Source organism: Tinamus guttatus, unplaced genomic scaffold, assembly GCF_059628265.1.
Source record: "Tinamus guttatus ecotype Peru unplaced genomic scaffold, ASM5962826v1 Tinamus_guttatus_pri_ptg000702l, whole genome shotgun sequence".
In the NCBI taxonomy this organism is placed as follows: domain Eukaryota; kingdom Metazoa; phylum Chordata; class Aves; order Tinamiformes; family Tinamidae; genus Tinamus; species Tinamus guttatus.
Window position 1 is genome coordinate 564,310 of NW_028289236.1, and position 21,567 is coordinate 585,876.

The window sequence follows — 21,567 nt, forward strand, 5'->3', positions numbered from 1 at the left end:
CCTCCTTATAGCCTTAATCAAAAGCTTTTTTGAGGCACAGAAAGGATGAGTTCAGTGCAAGTCAGAGCCTTGGGTTCAGTGAAAATCAGCTTGATCTCTTTAAAGGTCGGGTCTGTTGGGAGAAGGGTTCTGCTCTGTTGTGTGTTCTCCCAAAACCATTTGCAGGGCCAGAAATCAGTTGCTTCTGAGAAAGTGGGCAGCTGTAGTCCCTGAGCAAATTATGGTGCAGCTGAACATTGGGGAAGACTATTGAAAACAAGTGAATGCAGGATCCGTAGTAGCTAGAGGAACACATAAGAACATTGGTGCCCCTTTGGGTACTGCGGCCTACAAAAGCACTTAACTCTTCCTGATGCAGATTTTATTTATCTCATTTCTCAATTTGAGCAAATAAAATCACTGAAGAAAAGCTGTAGCCACAATGAAATAGAAGAGTTAAATATCAATTTCTTAGTATTAGTCTTGAGCATCTCTATTTTATTTGTGGTATCTTTTTGGTTTATTAGTTGTATGTTGCAAATAGTATAGACTATATTTCTGATTAAAAGACTTTTTCAGGCCAGAGATAGTTTATGAGCAGGAGTTTTGTACCTGTGTGATTTGAATGCAGAATAAAAGGTTTGGCGTCTTATTGCTGTAGGAATGTATCAAACGCACAGTTCAGAAGTTACTCTTGAATGTGTTATTTCTTGAATTATCAGGAGATGTAGTTTGTACTGCAGTAACTTTAGCTTGTGAGCACACATCACTTAACCAGTTACAAAGATAGATAAAGGAATCTATAAATTTTGCATTTACAAGATCCTGCACCGAAGGCATTGTAAGTTACTCTTTCTGGGCACCGCAGGTTCGAGCAGCACTGATGTTAAAGAAAACCGCAACATGGACAACGTTCCCCCTAAGGATGGCAGTGTGCAAGGCCCCGGGGAGGGGACTCAGCTCTCCAATGGTGGTAGCAGCAGCAGCAGAAAGCGTCCTTTGGAGGAGGGCAACAATGGCCACTCCAAATTTCGCCTGAAGAAGAGGAAGAAAACACCGGGCCCTGTTTTGCCAAAGAACGCCCTGATGCAGCTCAATGAGATAAAACCTGGTTTACAGTACAAACTCCTGTCGCAGACGGGTCCGGTTCATGCCCCCATGTTTGTAATGGCGGTTGAGGTCAACGGACAGGTATTTGAGGGGTCTGGCCCTACAAAAAAGAAAGCAAAGCTCCACGCTGCCGAGAAGGCCCTGCGGTCTTTTGTGCAGTTTCCCAACGCTTCTGAAGCACATCTAGCAATGGGGAGGACTCTGTCTGTGAACACAGACTTTACGTCTGACCAAGCAGACTTTCCAGACACACTTTTCAATGGATTTGAAACTCCAGTTCCTTCCGATGCTTCCTTTTATTTGGGGTCCAATGGAGATGGATCCTTTAGCTCTAGTGGGGACTACGGTTTGTCGACATCTACTGTAAGTAGTAGTCTTATGCAGTCACCTCTCCCTGCACCATCACTATATCCATCCACAAGTGGGAAGAACCCCGTAATGATCTTGAACGAGCTGCGGCCAGGTTTGAAGTACGAGTTTCTCTCAGAAAGTGGGGAAAGCCATGCGAAAAACTTTGTCATGGCAGTGGCGGTGGATGGTCAAACTTTTGAAGGATCAGGAAGGAATAAAAAGCTCGCCAAAGCTCGGGCTGCTCAGTCAGCTCTGGCATCCTTATTTAACATGCAGCTGGACCAGACTCCTTCTCGACAACCCATTCCCAGTGAGGGGCTCCAGTTACACTTACCGCAGGTGAGAAGCCCGTTTGCTTTTTGCTCATATCTTTCAGTGATTACCAAGAACATCCAAATTCTTTGTGGTGAATTTGCTTAAAGAACATTTCCACTGTTTATCCAGCTCGTGTGTTTCATTAGGTGACTTTTTTTTCCCCCACCTTCTGAAAATGACAGGAAATGGTTGTACTCTGCTGTTATTCTGTTGGACAGCAAAGAGCTTCCTTTCAGCCTTGTTGATCCTTTCAGACTTCATCATGTCACACAGGGAACACAAAGCATAGCTTGGTATGCCCACTTAGATTACAGTTTTTATTAGGAGGAGAAACTGAACCATGGCTTTCTTGTGTTAAGCAGCTGCTTGCATAGATGGAGTTCGAGTCAGGATTTTCTTGCTTTAAATAATTTGATTATGCGATACAGCTGTTGATTTACTAGAAAGAAAATCATTCTCTCCTGCAAATTTAAATTGTTGGTGTGAGCAGAGCTGAATAGTGAATGTCAAGGGCAGGTTAAGCGAGGCCACTGCAGCGGTCCCTTGTAGCCGGTATTTTGAATAAAAGTCAGGCCTTTAGTACATGTATCTGTGAAATGTTGAAGAATTTTAAATAACTGTCATTTAAAGGATGGTGTGCTGATTAAACCCATTAATAGAAATCAACAATTATTTTAGTCGACAAAACAGTGAAAGCTAGTTTGGCAACGAAATCTGCTAAGAAGTGGTTTAAATCAAGTAATAGATGAATAAGGCAACATATGGAGCAAAACAGACGAGAAATGTAGCTAGAATGGAGTAAATTTCTAATGAAGAAAAATTCTCCCTTATTTACCTACTTTTGTTTTTTCCCAGTCAGACACTAGTAGTGATTTTTCAAATGACCACTTTCTAGTACATCCATTGGCATTTTGAATGATATTACATATGTCTATCTCAATTCAAATACTCAAGTATTATTTTCTTGCACCTTTCTCTATTTATTTATTTATTTATTTATAAGAGTTTCAAGACTTTGACCTTGTTATCCCCAAGGATGTTTTTAGAATTTGTTAAAAATATAAAATATTGTCTGAATTGATGCATTCCTCAAGAAACTGGGATTAAAGAACCAAATTTGGTGTTGTGAATGTTTTAGGTACAATGTTCTGTCAAAATGCTTGAACAATTTACATAATTTGGAAATTCATTTGTACTGTCCTTTTATGTTGGATAATTATTGCATTATTTGTTGAATGTTTCAGGTATGGGATTATGGTATTTCATGTAGTTTTTTCTGTTTCAGTTAATACAGACCGCATTCTCTGTGGAGCTTTTAAAAATGCCTGTGGCACCAGACACTAAGTAGTTCACTGCCTTTGATTTACATATTATTAGTTCTTTACATACTAATAGTTCTTTAAGTACTATTAGTACTTAAATCAGTAAAATGGTCAAAATTGGAACCTCAAAAAGAAGTGAGAATAAAACTATTCAGAGTAACTTTGTATAGGTTTTAATGTTGATTTCTGGTTTTGTGAATTGCTATTAACTGTCTTAGCATGCTACACTGTTAAGCCAACTATTGATACAAGTACACTTGCCCTTATATAGGAGGTGGCCAGGACGTTCAAGCCTAGGACTACGTTTTTATATGACAAAACAGCAACACGTGTATAAGAAAGTCTTTATAATGGAGAATTAGAAAATAACTACCCTGTTTTATTAGCATAGATATGTTTGCACCTTCTCTGAGTTGCATATGCTGATCACTGTCAGAGGAGAGGTAATGGGCCAGGCTGACCCCGATTTTGCCTGCTGGGGACACTGCCAGTGCTCATCAGCTTGAGAGAAGGTTCATATAAGCTCTAAACTGTTAAGGTAAGAAGAAATAAAATTTGAGGGACAATGTTGGTTCTTGCTAGGAAGAGGAAAGATCACTAGAGCTCCAAAGAGTGCCCAAAATTTTGGGAAGTTTTGGGTCAGTTCCCCAGTCAGCTCCAAGAGTTCTGTCAGCGCATGGAGTGCCCTTGGTCCATCCCCACTTCAATGCCAGCATTTATCCCTCTGGAACGCCATTTCTTGGTAGGAATGACCTCCTGCTGAGATCTCCCCTCAGTGTGAGACAGGCCTGAACACATTAAGGTTCCGATATTTTAAAATATGGATTTGGAAAAAAATAAATTTTGAGCACACATTCCCTTCATTGACTTACTGAGTCATAGCAAAGTCCTCATGAAATGTGTATCTATATAGGTACACAAGTGCTCTCAATGAATCTGCTATTTTAATGGACTGAGATAAAAGGATAATTCACATCTAATTTGTTGGGTATGTAATCTGCAGTTTCAAACCCAACGAAGACCAGGATTTTAACAACTTAATCTTTAGGCATTTAATAGTGTTTATTGTTCATTATGAACTTGGAGAGCACATCAAAAACATCTCTAATATATTAATCTGTATCTATGAGTAAAAGTCATTTTTTTTCCCTCTCCCTCAGTTTCTTGTGTATTGCTTGCATCTCCAGCAGACACTTTTATCCTGCTTGAGTTCTCCTTAGTTCTTACCAACACCCTCAAGGGTCTTATTTTATAATTTGTTCAAGCATTTTCAGGTTTATTCACCTGCGCTTAGTTCCATGTTGTTTGAGGTGGTGTCCTACGCTTCTGTGTAGGCTTACATACTGTATTTGTACACTAACACTGCAGTTTTATCTACTTTGCCAATTATGTTAAGAAATAATCTTGTCAGAAAAAGATACGTAAAAATAATGTTAGATAGGAGACATTTTGGGGTCCAGGATCAGAAATACTTTGCTTCAATTAGTGGGATAAGAGATGCAGGCTATTCATATGCATCATGAAAATTCAAGTTGGGCATCTTAAAAACTACGAGTTGTGTGATGCAAAACACTGACGGAATTATTGTGCAAGTGGAACCTCAGTCACTCCTGACCGTTCGTCCCTCTCTGCGCTAGGTTCTGGAAAAAGCTGTTGGACTTCGACATTATGGCACACGAGCTGTAGTTATTTCTTCCTTGGCTGCCAAAGCTCTCCCAGAAGGTGGTTAACCTTGAGAGTTCCTTTGCGTTTTTTTCCAGGCCGTCAGCCCGTAAGAGCATCGTGAAGATGATGGTTGTGAATTAAGCTGACAGTCTTGCAACCCTCTGTTTTTTATTGTTTTTTGTTTGTTTGTTTGATTTCTGGTTTTTTTGATCCTAACAATCTGTTTTTAGATATGATTATGGTTAATTTGCGTATAGATTCAACTGGATCCCTCCTCGGTCTGCGGACCCATCAGCACTGCTGATAGGCCTTGCGCCCTATCTGGGAGGGAGGAGATTGGTAATTTTCTTCTGTTACTGAAGGGGCCCAGAGGTAGTTAGTAAATAAAATCTCCTCAATTTCAAGAGTCCTTTTGGGCTCAGTTTACTTGCCCACCCATATGTTTAGCACCAAGTTAGATGCTCTTGGATACCAAAGACATCTGCATAGTGCTGGCAGATACAGCATAGGACCTGCACTCTGCTAGAGCGCCATGGGCCAGGTGGAGCATCTTGGGCTGGGGACCAACATGTGGACACCCAAGCGAGTTCTTCATACCTGGGACTCCAGCAGCATCTCTGACTGTAACCAGAGTTCAGCCAGGCGGTTGCAGCTGGACTCCCACCTTCAGGTTTCTGTGGTCTGGGAAGGGTTCGTTTCCTTCTCAGCTCATGGTTCTCCCTTTCTCTTTGGATCCTGATGCTGATTCTGGTGGGAGATGGGTGAGAATCAGCTGCCACAACTCCCTTGCCAACTTTTGGCTTCTGTCTTCATGCCTGGGTGGTGCCATGGTGTCTGAAACAGCCCAGACAGCCTTAAAGGGCCTGTTTTCATGAACATTCCTCCTACTTCCTCTAAATAACTATGCCTAAGAGGGCTTTTCTCTCTCTATTTATATATATCTCTAGATTTTGGACATTTCTTCCTGAGCATGTACTTTGTCATACTCAACCATTTTCTTTGGAATAAATAGCTATGCTGCCATGCATATTGCATGTGTCTTGTGCTTCATGGAGTACCTGGGGAAACTGCTTATACAATGCCACACACAGCGATTAACAGAGTGATTTTCCTCAAAGGCAACGTTGTTGCACATTTTGCCCTGGTTTTTAATTTCTTTTCAGGTGAAAATTCAAACTTTTGATTTTTGACTCCTCTCCTCTAGCTCTTTCCATTTCAGCCACTTTAATAACATTAGGTGAGATTAGCTGAAGTGTTGGACTGAATCATCAGCAAAGTTCAACAAAAGCAGGACTGGTATTTTGAAATTTCCCTTAATATTAGAAATTATCCACCCTTACATATGACCTATGTTGCTTGCCAACCCTGTAGGCAAATTATAAAGCTCTATCTATTATTCAAGTCTTCCTGAATGTGAAGGAGATGAATCTTCCTAATTCTTGATGGCTTATTTTGGGTTATATGTTGACATTTTCCTTTCCTAAATTTGCATATGTATGACTTGTAAAAATAAAAATATAAATTTTAATTACTATTATAACTGCATAATTAATTCTATTGTTATAAAAGGTCTATATGTTGGTTTGAAGAGGCTGGGTTTTGCTCTTCAATCCTCTTGTCAGGTCTAATACTCAAGTATCCAGAAATGATGTGTTTTGAGGTTTGAGCATGCAAGTATTGACTCATCTGTCTATTCAGTTGTTCTCATAAGCCTCAAATGTTTATAACGATCATGAACGTTAGCTGCTTTGATTCTTGGCTTAGGGCTGTCTGACCCTGTTTTTATAGATGCAGAGCTTCACTTCAGCATGCAGAGAGCTATGACAGTTTGGTTTACCTGAAAATTGGACCCTGGATACCTCACTGACACAGCAGATGCTTGAAAAATCTTTTAAATGATTAGTCCAAACTCTTTTAATCTATTATGTCAAATCATTAAAAAATCAAAGTTTATAACCTAGTGATGTAGTAACATTTTGTTATTTTATAGCCTAATATGCATTTCTGTGGTTTACAGGTTTTAGCTGATGCTGTTGCACGCTTGGTTGTAGATAAATTCAGTGATTTGACAGAAAACTTTACATCTCCACATGCACGTAGAAAAGTCCTTGCTGGAATTGTCATGACAACAGGTAAAATAAGTTTAAAAAACAAAAAAGTTTGTGTGTGTGTGTATGTGTGTATATATATATATACAGGGGAACGTGTGTCAGCTTCTGCTGCTGAGGCCAACAGGACAGTTATCCTTTGTAAATGTCTACCTGCACATGATGTTGCACCTCAGAGAAATGCTAGGAAATTTCTGCACAAGTTCAAGATTTTCACATTAAAAATAGCTTCTATAAAGCCATGGTAAATGCACAAATAGGAACGGTAGCTGTGGCATCAAAATGACGTGGCCTGAAGACTTTGAAGACTTTCGTTTCACTCGGCCTCTTTCTTTTCTTTTATAAGTGCCAAGGTTTTGATCTGCTGTGTGTTTAAATTGAGCATTTGTTGTCTTGGCTTTTTGGTAAATACCAAAAAAGGAAATTTTATCAAAATGCCAACTCACTGAACCGAGCTTTGAGCTAACGCATTTCTCTACTTGGTGACTCTATTAAGAGTCAGAAAAGGCAATTTTGGCAGAAATACGTGCTTAGAAAATGCAAGGGCCATCTGCTTCACTACGATTACCAAGGCCAAACTTTTCCCTTGCAGACAGTAGATAAAATGGAGGAGACCCACCAGGGAGCTGGATATGGCTTCTTGATTCTCAAGTGATGAACCCTGGCCCCTTCCACACATTATGGTTTATTTCTGCTGATTTTGAGGTGGTGAAGCACCTACTCACCTCTCCTTGTTCATTCGTTCTTTCTTTCCTTTTTTTTTTTTTTTTCTCCTCCCTCCTCTAAGGCACCCCTAATGCTAAACCCTGGGTGCCTAAAGTCAAGTCGAATCTGCTTTGGGGTTGCTTTTCTTTACTATAATAACTGTTCTGTGACAGGAAAATAACAGAGGGCATTTGGCAAGGATGGCCACTTTCTGCCTTTGCTGATCAAGTGTTGCAAACTTGGACGAAATAGCGTGTGGCTTGTTGGGTCTTTTTGCTTTTGCTAGAGGGATGTAACATTTTGGTCCTGCCTTTCTGAATTTTTCATGCAGCTGACCTTTGTTTTTTTATGACAGAGGCTGTTTTCTGTGTATGCACAAAATATTTTTGAAGATTTGAAATCTCATTATTTTGTGCAGAAATATTTAATATCAAGGACTATGTCTCTTATACTGCTGATAAGCTTTGCAATGGTTTAAGCATTTAATCTTTCTTCCTACTCTAGTTCAACCTTTCCTATTGCTGGCTTAATATCCAATCATAATAAATCAGTACCTTTCTGATAAATTTACTTTTTAATAAATCGGTACCTTTTAATAGGACAGATTTCTAAAGTGATGGTCGTATGCAGATATATAACCACAAGGAACATGTTGGAAGCTAGCAGCCTGACCGTATTTCAGGGAAAAAAAAAAGCAATCTTTGGAGTTCAGGCTTTATTATCTCTTCCTGAAGCAGCACTATTTTCCTTTCAAGTTTTCAATTTCAAGCTAGTCTGAACTCTGGAATGAAGAACTCATGTGAGCCATAGATCATCCTGGTATAGGGATGATAGGTCTGAGTGAAGTTTTTGCTGTAAAGTAAGTATTGGAAAAAGAACCCGTTTCTTTGAAAGGGAAATGCAGAAAGTAGCATGGTGCAAAATTATTGCGAAGAAATCTCTTCTTAGAATGACTGTCATTTTAATTTGCTGAAATTAAAATTTTGAATTTTTTTTTTGCAGGCACAGATGTTAAAGATGCCCTGGTAATAAGTGTTTCTACAGGAACAAAATGCATCAATGGTGAATACATGAGCGATCGTGGTCTTGCATTAAATGATTGCCATGCAGAAATTGTAGCTCGACGGTGCCTGCTTAAATTTCTATATACACAACTTGAGCTTTATCTGAGGTAAGCTGGTGAGAAACAGAAGATAACAAAAGGTGAACTGACCCCACAGGACTGAAAAGCTGTCTTAGACACATTTATTTGAATGTGAAATATTTGTTCTGAAATACTTTGCTGAAACAAGCTGGTATGTTAAGCAGTACCTCTTACATTAGAATGTGTAACTCGGCACTTAAGCCATTTCCCATGAAGTTTGACTTTAACAAAATGTGTATTCAGTTACGTGTGAGCCTTGGGAGGGGAACATGGAAAATGGTATTTTTTGGAAACTATGAACATATAAATCAAACTAATCTGAGCTAGTAAATACGTGATGTTTTCTTTCCTGATAAGTCTCCGAAAGTTCACTGTGAATATCAAGGGCTCTCTTTTTGTTGTTTCTAGTGTCTTGTTGTTGTTTGTATTACTAGACTGTAAACATGTCTAGACATACCCATTTTAATATCTATTAAGACAGAACAATTTACACTATGTGCATGTTTGTTTCTGCTTTCACTCTAGCTTTCTTCTCTATTTCAGCAATAAAGAAGATCAGCAAAAATCCATTTTTATCAAATCTGAACGTGGTGGGTTTAAACTGAAGGAGAATGTGCAGTTTCATCTCTATATCAGTACCTCCCCTTGTGGCGATGCTAGGATTTTCTCACCGCATGAAGCAGCACAAGAGGGTATGACAGCAATCTTATGAAATCTGTAAAGCCTAAAGCATATTCAATCACACACAAATACATGTGGCACAGTTAGAATTTGGGTGTTTTCTTTCGTTTTAGTATAGATGTGTGTTAGAATTTGGGTGTTTTCTTTCGTTTTAGTATAGATGTGTATTAGAAAAAGGTCCTTTGCTACAGTTAGAAAAAGCACTTCCCGCTGCCCATTAATTGTTCCTTTGCGGCAAGCTTGGCTTTATTGCAAATAAAGTTTTAGGAGATGCTATGTGCAAGAGGCATGTTTGATGCTGTAGCTAAACAGAAAGGAGCAATAGAAATTGTTATGCAAGCTAACAATTGTCTCTAATAGTTGTCTCTATCTGACTTCTTATTTTAATGTCGTATGTAGAATATGTGGAGAGTATTTCTGAGTTGGTGGTGAGCAGTGTTTCTCGTGTAGATCAAGGTGACAGACATCCAAACCGCAAAGCAAGAGGACAGCTACGGACAAAGATCGAGTCTGGGGAAGGGACGATTCCGGTGAGATCGACTACCACTATCCAGACGTGGGATGGAGTGTTGCAAGGGGAAAGGCTGCTTACCATGTCATGCAGCGACAAGATAGCCAGGTGAGATACCAGTAATTGGCTTCTGCAGTATTGTTTTCTGTTGCTGAATACAAAAGGCAGGTGTGCTTGAGGTGTAATGAATGTGCAGGTCGTCAGTTGGTTTCCTGGTTAGTGTAGAGTGAGGGGGGCTGTTATTATTAATAAAGCACCTGCAAATGGTGTCTTATGCTGCCTTCGTAGGTGAGGTGGAAGTTATCAGTCACGCCAGTCAGGACATCTTTACTTCATATTTATATCACTGGAAAATATCAGAGGATTTTTATGTATTTTTATTATTTTTTACCTAGCGTAACAGTACATATTACGCAAGTCATCATGAATAACTTCCTCTGATGTATTTATATCCTCGTATGTTAGCGATACAGGTGTGTTCCATGAATGGATTTAAAATTATATGGTTTCATACAGTGAAAAAGTGTTTCAGATAAAAAAAAAATGATAACTGAGGGGCACTTTCAAATTTTATTTTCAGTTTTTTTATGTTTTACTTGAAACATTTTTAGTTAAAAGGCTGAACTATAATTAAAGTAATGGTTTCTAACATTAGTTCTTTTATTTGCATTGATCTGATTTATTCTGTATTATTTTTTAAGATTTCCTTTTTAATTTGGCATAGACAAAAGTGTCACCTCAAATTTAGCAAGCATCTTTTAAATAGCATGAGAAGCATGGGAGAATTTCTAGAAAATTGTAGTGTGATTTTTTTCAAAATGAGCCTGTGTGTTTTCAGCCTCTCTATGCTTTCACAAAATATGTAAGAGAAATGCCAAGTTTTTAAGCTGATGCCTTTTTTTTTTTTTTACTTATTTTTAATTAAAATAGCTAACTATTATTATCAAGTCACAGTTAGCTTGATTCAAACTTTATTAAGCGTATTTTAACACAGAAAGTATCAGTTTATATTTGTCAGAATTTATTTGCTGTACTCGGTGTATACCAAATTAAGGATATAGGGTGAAGGTTATGTAATTGTTTTTTTCCTCTAGTCTTGTCTCAAGCAATCAGCGTCTCTAGCGAATGAATACATTTTATTTTCTTATTTTTAAATCCCTCTAACATAAATGGCCAGGGCCCTTCTGAAGTTAGAACAGTTGCTTGTCAAAAAGCAGTTCTATAAAAACAGTCTTTAAGTTTCCTCTAGAATATTATCAATAATTCACCAAGCAGATTTGTCAGCTTCATGTCTGTGACTTCTTTTAGCTGTCCAATATGGTAATCGTGCTGTATTCATTTGACTTCTTTTATCACATCATCATTACTATGAGTGAAAATAAAAATAAATGAATAAATAAAGCAAGGTACTGAGCTAGAACCCATTTGACTATTTTGTTGATTTTGTGTGATGCAGAGCAGAATCCATCTCACGCTTGCCTAGCTAGCTGTCACCTCTCCTTGGGGCTAATGGGAATAATTTTGTTTGTGCCAGTGAAGGAAGCAAATAGAATCCCTTGACACAGAGCAAAGACTATATGACGGGTAAGGAGGCCCAAATTTTCATATTCTTTTTTTCTTTTATTTTCTTTTTTCCATCTCCTCCTCCTCTTTTTTTTTTTTTTTTTTTTTTTAAATTTTTCCTGGCACGTATGATCATGTTTTGTCCATTTAAATTTGAAAGAATGCATTGCTATGTAGTTTCCAATATTGAGTGCTACAGAACAACTTAGCCCTTTCAGAAGTCACTAAATTTTCCATCAGACTAACTTGCTCCTATGGCACAGAAATAATTTCTTTAACAAAACCTATTAAGTACCTCTTAATTAAAATAGAAGCTTTATTTCACTAAATTCTTATTTCTTTGCACAACAAAATCTTCCAAACTGTGTGGGTAAATTCCCTTTGCGCAGGATTACATGGGGACTCTCATTATTAAAATCATTGATTTCTCAACAGCTCCCCTGTATAATCCAGTCTATTACTTAACCCTCCAAGTACTTAGTTGCAACCTTTGTCTACCTCATCCTGAGCTGTTTAGGAACAGCTAAGGAACTTGCAACCTTTCTGTTGCAGTTCTCCACTCCAGTGAAGAATTGCTGACAAATAGGAGCTCTCCAGTGGCTGCTTTCCACTGTGGTGGAGTGCCAAGGCCACCAGCAGTAAGGGGATGAGCTCTGGTGCCCATCTATGGGCTTCCTCTGCTTTCTCTTTAGGTGTTGACTGCACGTTGGCAAATTGTTTGTGCTGTGGCTTATGAAGGGAGTGCACTGATTGTAGAGATTCAATTGATCTTGTAGACAAGAAAGCAAAGAGATAACCAGGAATTTAGATTTGACCAAAGGAGAAATGATGATTGTGAAGTCTGGAGGCCGTTCCTGTCCATGAAAGTGAAGTCTGGCTAGTGGGGTGCCCGCAGGAAGTAGATCATGACCTACACAGTGTAAGTCTGGGTTTGACTTCAACAGCAGGAGTGTCCCTGCATGTGAATGATGAACCACGGTGGGTAGCAACCACATCCCTTATGATGAGGCAACAAATGAGCTCCCTAAGAGCTAAAAGCTGGGATACAGGAGTTCCCTTTCAATAAGACCCACTTCAGAGATACAGAGGGTTCTGCAGGCACCTCTAGGAATGATGCTAGCCTTAAACCTGGCAGGCTGGTCCTAGCAGTCACAGAAAGTAAAAACGAGCAGAAAAAATCATCAATAGAGTTAGTGCAAAGATGGGATCTTTATGTTCAGAGATAGCAAGAAACGATGAATCTTTAGGTTCCAAAACGTGCAAGGCAGGTCCTCTGACATCTTGGATGCACAACCATCAAGAATCACAGGTGCACAGGATGATTCAGGAGGCCTTGAAATCTTGTTGGCATCACAGTAGGCAAAGCCTGCCTGTGAGGCTGCTGCCCGACACGGCTGCCATCCGGCCTGCAAGCCTTTGTCAGGGAGGAGGGTAGAAGATTCATATGACAAGGGAAACCACTTCCAGGGATGGTCTGACATCCTGTCCCATCTTGCAGCTTGCCTCAACCCCTTCCAGAGAGGAGCGTCCCAGAAAATACGTTTGTTGATTTTTGTTTTTTTAAGAAAGGAGATCTGAATGGGGCCCGTGAAAACAGAAATTAAGTTGCGCAAAAACATAGTTGTTACTTCTCATTTATATAAGGTTTCCATCCTTAGTCTCTTGCCTTTGGGTGCAAGAAAAACTTGACATAAAGTATCTGCTAATTAATTTTCCTTTTTTTCATATTTATTGCTGGTTATAAATGATACTAATAAGAGTAGCTCTTTGAAGCGTAACTTTTTTCTTCCCTCGGGATTTGCAGTGTGTCATAAGTATAACTTCATTTTTCAACAGACAGTTCATTTTGGTAGTTGCAGAGGATTCAGTATTCGTTTTCTTGGAATGAGTTCTGACACCAATTCCATATGCACCGTTTAAAAGGCAATGAGTAGTGACTCAGCTTTTGCGTACTTCTGCTTGTGTAAAAATAAATGAGTGGTGCTGAGACATGTGATATTAACATCATGCTTTATCACTCACTGCTATTAGGTTCCCTTCACTTCTGTGCTCTCTCTAGAACAGTATAAATAGCAGAATTTGTTTGGGTTTGGAAAGTTTAGAGGTAATGAATTAGACTGCATTTGCAACCTGCTTTTTTCAGAAAGAAGTGCACTAACGGAGTCTGTGCTAAGGTATTGCTGCAGAGTTAGATTTTACTCTTTTGTGTGTGTATTCAGAGTTGTAAAAGGAGCTATGTATAATGAAGACTAACAAACTAATAGTTATCATTGTAGGTGTTCGCTGTAGGCGTGCTCTCATTGGTGTCTAAAGGATGTCCTTAAAGATGGTGAGATGTAGCAACAAGGAAAAAAAAACATTTATCTGGACCTTTGAACACAAGATTGCTTTTCAGAGGAGGTGGTGGCAATGGCAAAGTCTTGGTGACATGGAAAATATTTGGACTGACTGTAGCTAAGAGTGCTAAGTGTGCAGGGACACAAGGCACCCTGAGCCTTATCCCTAGTGAGACATCTTAGCAATATCTCTGAATCAGAGTAGTTTTTGTTTTGCCCTTGAATTTTTTCAGGTGTTTGAGTTTTTTATGAAAAGTATTCTGTGGAAAGCAGCATGTTATGCAAACGAAATTCATCTGTTACTACAATTTTGACTAAAAAACTTCAACAAAATAATAAACCTGATGTCAGTTGGGAGACTGTATGTAATCCTATATGATCCCTTCTTCATAGCAAGCAGTGACTGAATTTATAACATAATCAAGATTCTAGAGATAATAGAGTTGATAAAAAGAATGTGTTTTATACATGAATCAGTTCAGATCTAATTTGTTGCTTCTCTTACTGTTTGCTCCATCCTACCTCATTTTGGTCAAGTGGACGGTTGCACTGAGCTCGGTGAAATTATGAATGGGAAGAAATCACTTTTTCACTGCTTTACTTCATGAAGTAAAGCAGTGAAAAAAAGCGAGATAACTTCAAGCTAGGTTGGCAAACGTGCTTGCAGTAGTTTATTCCTTGATGGCAGAATAGCTGTAGGAGGCTGCTGTCCCCTCTGCCCGGCTGCTGCCTGCACACTGCAGTCCCTGCCTCATCTGTGACCGTGCAGCTGCCTGGGGAGCTGTTGCCTAGTATGGACCAGCGAAAGTTAAGTTACAAAACCTTGATGGCCTGACAGTGCTTTTTATATCATGATATTTCCAGCAGAAAGCCTCTCCCCCTCCTTCCCCACCCCCTCCTTTTTTTAATTTGGATCATTTCACTGATTTGACTTTACAGAAAGCCATACAAGCTACTGAATTAGTGGGCCGAGGAGGATCAAGGTGGCAAGCTGCTGTAGATAGGTCCTCTTATGTCAGGCTGAGTGGAGAGGAATTAATGGGGTACAACTTCATGCCAAGCAGGAGCAGCAGATCCTTTGCTTGAAGCCCTCATTGTGTTTAATTGTTGCAGCAGTAGCCAGATAGTGGATAACTTCTCATTTTTAGTTCCTTGTCCAAGAAAAGCAGCAGTGGCTAATACAGAACACTGAAAATCACAATACATTTGCTAGTAAGGGCCCTTGTGGGTATGCCTGCCACCTTGAAGAAAAAGGATGGCTCTAGTTTTGATTAGCAGCTTCTGTTTTCCTTTCCTTCCTTCAGTACTTTTTTTATTGCTGCAAAAGAGCCTCAGAAATTTTGTGGCCTCCTCAGAGCTGTTCCTGAGTGTAATTTTGAGCCCCAGGAGCAACCTGCTCAAGGACTCCTGTCTGAATGAGCTTCTGCATTATGAAAGGCTGCTCAAAGGGTAGGAGAATTGGTACTGAATCCTTTCAGGGCAAATAAATAAGCTATCATCCAAAGGCAGAACTTTTTGGCATCGTTTTGGGGATCACCCTTCCTTGGTAGCCTTACAGAGGTACAAGGTTGAAGCTCTAGAAGGGAGGAGGCCAAACACCCTGCAGGGCCCCCCTGCAGGTGTCCTCGCATGCTCGAGATGTCTGCACTTCCATTACCCTAGAGCCCCATCCTGTAGCTGGGGAGCTGCTCAGCTGAGAACGTGCGCTGCTCTTCAGACGAGGTGTACTGAGCTCATCACTGCTAACTGTGGTTGGCTCGAGGCACCAAACTCCGGCAGGGACCTGGGTGTAAGGGTTGGCAGTCTGGAACTAGGCCCTGTGCTTAGTATCACCATGAAAGGTTGTATTTAATATTTTTTATATGCAGTCATGAAAGGAAATCCCTTGATTCTTTTACTAACTTAAAACCCAAACACTGAGAATAAGTCAAATAGTGATAGGAGGCATCGACTCTATTCTCTGTAAGACTAGCGTGTTGCCTTTTTCCTGGTGAAAAGGGTCACTCTGAAGGATTTCTCCCTACCTCCTCTCCTGTGGCTCTCTTCTTCAGCAAGTTCTTGACTATCCTCTTCAGCAAGTTCCTTACTACGTGCCTTACTTCAAGCATTTGAATACTCCCATTGACGTGAATGCACTGGTCCTGTGCTCTGCTTAAGCTTGTGATATAGTGCCTTCCTCTGATGAAACCTCAGTGCCATCTTCCTGTTTTGACGGTGGCAAAAGGTATTGCACAGGTTCAGTGTTCTGATTTGGTGGGCTGCTTGTTATGGTTGGACCTGCCATCATGTCCTGCATGAGAGTTCTGAACTTTTGCCTGTGCCAGGGGTGTAAAATTTTCATTGCTGAATTGGAGATGACTGAGTCAACTTCCTTTATAACTCTTCTGCCATCACAAGTGCTCTGAAACAGGTGTTGCACCTTGGCCAGAGTCTGCACACTGTGCTACAGTGTGACAGTGGGAAGGTTCATTTTTCTGTTATAAACTCAGTCTAAGTATTGGAAGATTGGAATTTGCACTAAATTTATGTCCCTTCAGTTACTTAACCCTTTTTGGTATTATTTTATGTATTAATACTAAGAAAAAAAAGCTTTTACTCTGTTATTTTCACTGGCTTGACTCAAGAGGCAGTACTGACTAGATTAAAATTTCCTGGAGTAAATTCTACTTTTCCTGCCCTGCATCTCAGTTTGTAGCAAACCTACGCAGAACTTGGCCCATTAATTTCAAAAATAGGTTGTGATCTCACCAAACAATGTTTGTGGCTTTTTGAAAATGGATGTGTGGTATTAATATAGGGAGATTTTCAGTTTATATCCAGCAGCCCTATTTCTAGTTCATGTGGTAATGGAAGTGAGAAGCTATTCTTAGCCAGGAGGAAGTATAGAAAGGATCAAGAAAAATCATTGTACAATCCTGCCTTTTGGACTCCTTTCCAATCTACAGTTGTTTATTTGGGTTTCATTTTTCTCTCAGAGTTACTGCCAACCATTTTGATGTAAAACTACATAGCCACTTTGTAATACGTCTGTGAGTGATTTCTGATATAGAAGCTACCTGGTATAGGTATATACCAGTTATAAAACATATTCTGATATAGGTATAAATTCCTACGTATAGCTATATGTACTTTTATGGTAGCATTTGAAAATTAAACTTGATTTTAAAAGCCTTAATGAGCATCCAACCCTGCCTAAGTGCTTTTAAGAGCATAAGGTTTTGGTCCTGTAAATGGATTCTGCAAACATTGTGCTTGCAGCAAGCCAGCTGCTCCAAATCCGATGTCCTTGAGCATGCCCTTAAAATAGTAAATGTGGCACAAGTGTCTTCAGCAAAACCAGTGGGCACGTGGGCAGTTACTGCAGAGTAGTAATATTGTAATGCAAGCTCATACAGTTTGTCCTGCAGAGGTTTGATTAGGTACAGACTCTTCTTTTTGATTTAATCAAAATAATTTTACCAGAACAACTTTCAGCTTTCATTTTTTTGTGCCAGGGAAGAGCACCAAGTCTGGGAGGTGGGAGGAAAAACTGCAAAACACAAGCTCTAGAAATAGTGAAATTGCTAACAACAAAAAAGCCCCTGCAAAGCTTGCAGAGGTTTTTTTGGGGGAAGCTAGGGCTTGCCAGAGGAACGCTTTGCTCTTCTATAAAAGATCTGTCCATCACTCAAGTGCTGCTCCTGAAAAATAAAATGCAATAGGCTTAACTTGAAGAAGCTTAATTTGTGCATCTGCAACTTTCAGGTACAGTTCTAAGACCACAATGTGCAATGCTTAGACTTGAATTCTTTCCAGATGTTTCTTCCATAATATTATTTGTATCTGTAGTAGTCCATATGCTTCTCTATTCTTGATGTAGGTAATACTGCAAATAACAAGAAAATGCCATTGAGATTTATTTGGCACTTGAAATGCGTGACTGTGCTTACAAAATTCTAGTCATGATAAAGTCCTTAGAGAGGCATCTAGGCCCTGGTAAGCAATAATTTTTCACCTGATACCTTTAATCTGATGGCTTTTTTATTGTTTGGCTGTTGATTGCTTTCTCAGTTTTACACAAAATATGCCTTTCTTCAGTGTAGAGTATGCCTTAAATTTTAGAAGTATAGTGTTTCTGCTCTTTCATTAAAACCAAGTTTTTTTAATGACAGGTGAGTAAGCCTATGCACACTGCCTGTGTTTTCATAATCAGTAAAGGTTTGCAAATAAGTTGTTTAAATGGGCTGCAATTTTTCTTTTTTTTTCTTCTTCAAATCCGGTAGCCAAAGTGTGTAGTCTAGTTTCTACCAATAGTTACACAGATGTGCTGCACAGTTTCTAGCCCAAGGTGCTGGTGATGTGGAGCTGTGTTGTCGCAACCCAAGCTCCAAGAAACACTGCTACTAAGCATCAGATTTCCCTGTTTTCACAGACCTTTGCAACCCATATTAGGATGGGACTTTTGCTAACAGTGACCGCTCCATATAAGAGCTTCCATTGTGTTATTTTTACTTTTCTGAGTGTTTCTTTTACCAAAACAAATTTTCCTGCTGCTTGTGTACCCAGTTGTCTGAGTGTTACAGTTAAATGTGCTGTGTTAATTGTGCAAAACTGCTTGCAAGTATACCGCAAAAAAGAGGACAGTGGAAATACCCAGCCACAAGGTTTGAAGTTCAGCAAAAGTCTTCATGATTGTCATATACAGATTAGGAGCAGAAACTTGATTAAGTGAACAGAGCTACTAGCACCATTCAGTATGTTGCTTCAGTACATGCTAGGTGCCTACACCAAACATCTACCAGTGTAGGCTGTAATGGGGCGGGCAGGGATTTATGGTTGAAATTCATTAAATACATGCAGAATATATGCAGGTGGATTTGTGGAGATTAAATTTTCTCTTTGCTTTTGGATATTGCAAGCAATAACAAATATCCTTTTTGGCAATGGACAGCTTGTCTAGGAGGTATAGGAAAAACAGCCTCTCGTGGGGATGAGGTCTTACAGACCCAGTCCTTCTTGTGTGCTGGGAAAGACAGTTTGTTCACTGCCAGGTACATTTTGGAGACATTAGCTGCTGTTTCTGGCTGAGGATCTTACTGCTTGATTCTTTCTCTGACCGAGTGGTCCTGTCTATGTTTGACACTAGGAGGCTCCAAAAATCCATCATCAGATACGTTAGCAGGGAGGTGAAGTGAAGGAGTCTACTCCTGACATTGATGCTGACTGTTGTAGACCTGTTGGTAAGGGTGAGGGCATCACTGAGCATCCCACAAGCTGGTATCTCAAATTCCCTCAGGTGTCACAGCTATGCTACCATAGTCACGCTGTAGTCGCGAGGAAGAGTTTGAAGCCTAGTCCATGATGATTGACTGCTATTATGTCTGGCAGATGTTACTTGTTCCATTAAAAAGAAAGTGTTTTTTTGTTTTTTTGTTTTGTTTTGTTTCTCCCTCCCTCTTAGGTGGAACGTATTGGGTATTCAAGGAGCCTTACTTAGCCTCTTTGTGGAGCCAATTTACTTCTCTAGCATCATCTTGGGGAGTTTATATCATGGGGATCATCTATCCAGAGCCGTATACCAGAGGATAGCAGAGATAGAAGATCTACCACCTCTTTATACACTCAACAGACCTTTGCTTAGTGGCAAGTATCTAATGGAGAAGGCCGTACGGGTAACTAAGTCTGTTCCAGTAGCATTGTGATTTTGCAGTTCTCAAAAACCTTGCAAATTATGTACTGTGAGTAAATTGCTTTGTGGTTACAACACAGAAGCTATGGTCTAAACTTAAATCAGATATTCAGTCAGAAGCACGAGAGGGCAAGGAGTCTTCGTGAGTTAAGAGGTCTCAGAAAGAGCTGGGTGTCATCCTTTTCATGTGATTTCTTGTAGTTGCTGTCTGGGATGTGTGCTAGTGATACTACATGAGGCAGCTTGAAAGCCTGGGCTTAGAAAAACCGCTTCCCCACCACAGAACAGCCTTAGATCTCACCATTTCTTCTCTCGCCATTGCAGGTATTTGTTGAATGGCCACATGATTTAGCAGTGCACCAAGACACATGCATTTGAGTCACAATTTCTAGCTCAATAGCCAACTAAAAATGGATGGAGAGAACTTCTCAGCTGCAGTTGGTTGTATTTCCTTTCTGTCCTCAGTTTCTGTTGAATGCAGCATTGGCTTTAAATTAGCATGGCACCCAATGATTGCATGACCCAATTATTGCAATACTTTGATTTCTACTTTGTAGTTTGATGCTGCCTTCAGAGATGGGTGGCACATGCTTTAGGAAGGTTTTCATAGAGCATTAAATATCTCTGACCGACAGCAATGCAGCAATCCCCAGCAGGTGTCTGCGCTGCTATGGAACCTTTAAGTTCTCTTCTTTAGTTTTGTGGTGGTTTTGGAAACCAGTGGGGCTAAGAGGAAAGGCAGCATTTGAACTGACAGATCTTCACTTCTAGTTGAGCCATGACCTAAAGGAAAGCCCTTAAAAAAATAAAAACAAAAGTTAAAACTGCTAGTTACAGTAATGTGGAAATTTTAAAGCCCAACTCCCTTATCCTCCTTATCGTTTGAGCCCTGCTTTGTTCTGTAGAGCTTGGCTTCTGGCTTGGGTCTGTTTATTTTCCAGAGGGATAAATACAGTATTTTAAAGCATGTATAAAGTATGACATGAATTTTACAAATAGATGTAGGGAGTGGGGAAAAGGTCTATCAATCAGCCAGCCTATTCTTTAGAAAAGAAAGTTAGTTTAATAAAGATGCCCTGAACTCAGGACATGCTAAAATGTTAAGTTGTGGATCTGTCTGTGTATTAATATGTAAGAAAGTTACAGTACTTGTAATTCTACATGCACAACTTGTTTATGAGCATAGCAGCAGATTAGCAGCCTAGTTTGGGGCAATTTTTATCAATTCTTCAAAGCAGCAGCTTGCATGGGACAGTTTTTATGTTGTTATTTTCAGAGCATTTGACGACACCTTGACTTCTTAAAAGTCAAAGCTACAAAAATGTCTTCATCTATTTGATGTGAAATAGTATCGTCTGTTTTAAAAGTTTGGTGGGGTTTGTTTGTTTATTTTTTACTGAGAGGATTAGCCTTCAAAGTCTGCATTCTTATCCCTGCTAGTGGATTCAGCTGGGGAACTTTTGTTGCTAGAGGTTTACTCTTTCACACCTTGTACAGGGGGTTCCTCTTTGGAAATACTGTTGAAGCACCAGTTCTACATTCCTCCTGATCCTACATATGTAATCCTATAGTAACTGCTCATTTCTAACAGGGATATGAAATGAAATACCATCTGTTTAGTTATGCTATTTTGCGTTTCCCCAGTGTCTCACGTATTTATCAGAGAAAACACTAAAGGCTGAGATTTTTTTATCCTCTTCTAAGATGATTTTTATGTCTGCAGGGACAGTTGCACTGAGTTAAAGTCAGATTGAGTTATTGTTATCTATTGTACTGTTAAAAATTGACTCTGCATGGAGTATTCTTTCTTTCTCCATAAAGGATTTTCTGCCTATGCTTCCTTTTCAATTTTTTTAAGCAAGTTAAATATGCACATGCATATCAGACCATCTGCTCTGCAGTTAGTGAATGCAAGAAAGCCATGTGCTGGTAGAAAATTCATGCCCAAGATCAGCTTCCAGAAATCCATAGCACAGAAGGACCATAAGCTTTTACCAAAAAGAGGATTTTTCAGTTTGAGAGAGGACAGGTAGGATTCTTGTGAATTTTAGCGTGATCTGAAAAGGGACCAAGTTTTGAGTAAGTTTTGGGAATGTGATTATATAAATT

At 39.6% G+C, this 21,567-nt stretch overlaps 1 protein-coding gene across 3 annotated transcripts in view; it reads left to right on the top strand.

The window, feature by feature from the left end:
- The window catches only part of ADARB1 (adenosine deaminase RNA specific B1), a 65,943-nt gene that overhangs the window by 38,764 nt on the left and 5,612 nt on the right, over positions 1-21,567 (top strand). The window contains exons 4-9 of one of the 3 annotated variants that reach the window (XM_088536715.1): positions 848-1,779; positions 6,760-6,874; positions 8,558-8,726; positions 9,243-9,391; positions 9,831-9,999; positions 19,231-19,587. In XM_088536715.1, coding sequence (XP_088392841.1) covers positions 848-1,779; positions 6,760-6,874; positions 8,558-8,726; positions 9,243-9,391; positions 9,831-9,999; positions 19,231-19,471 — 1,775 coding nt within the window. In that variant the 3' untranslated portion in view covers positions 19,472-19,587. Of the gene's footprint in view, positions 1-799; positions 1,780-6,759; positions 6,875-8,557; positions 8,727-9,242; positions 9,392-9,830; positions 10,000-19,230; positions 19,588-21,567 lie in introns of those variants that run through there. The other 2 variants (XM_010221924.2, XM_088536716.1) reach the window with 2 other exon arrangements.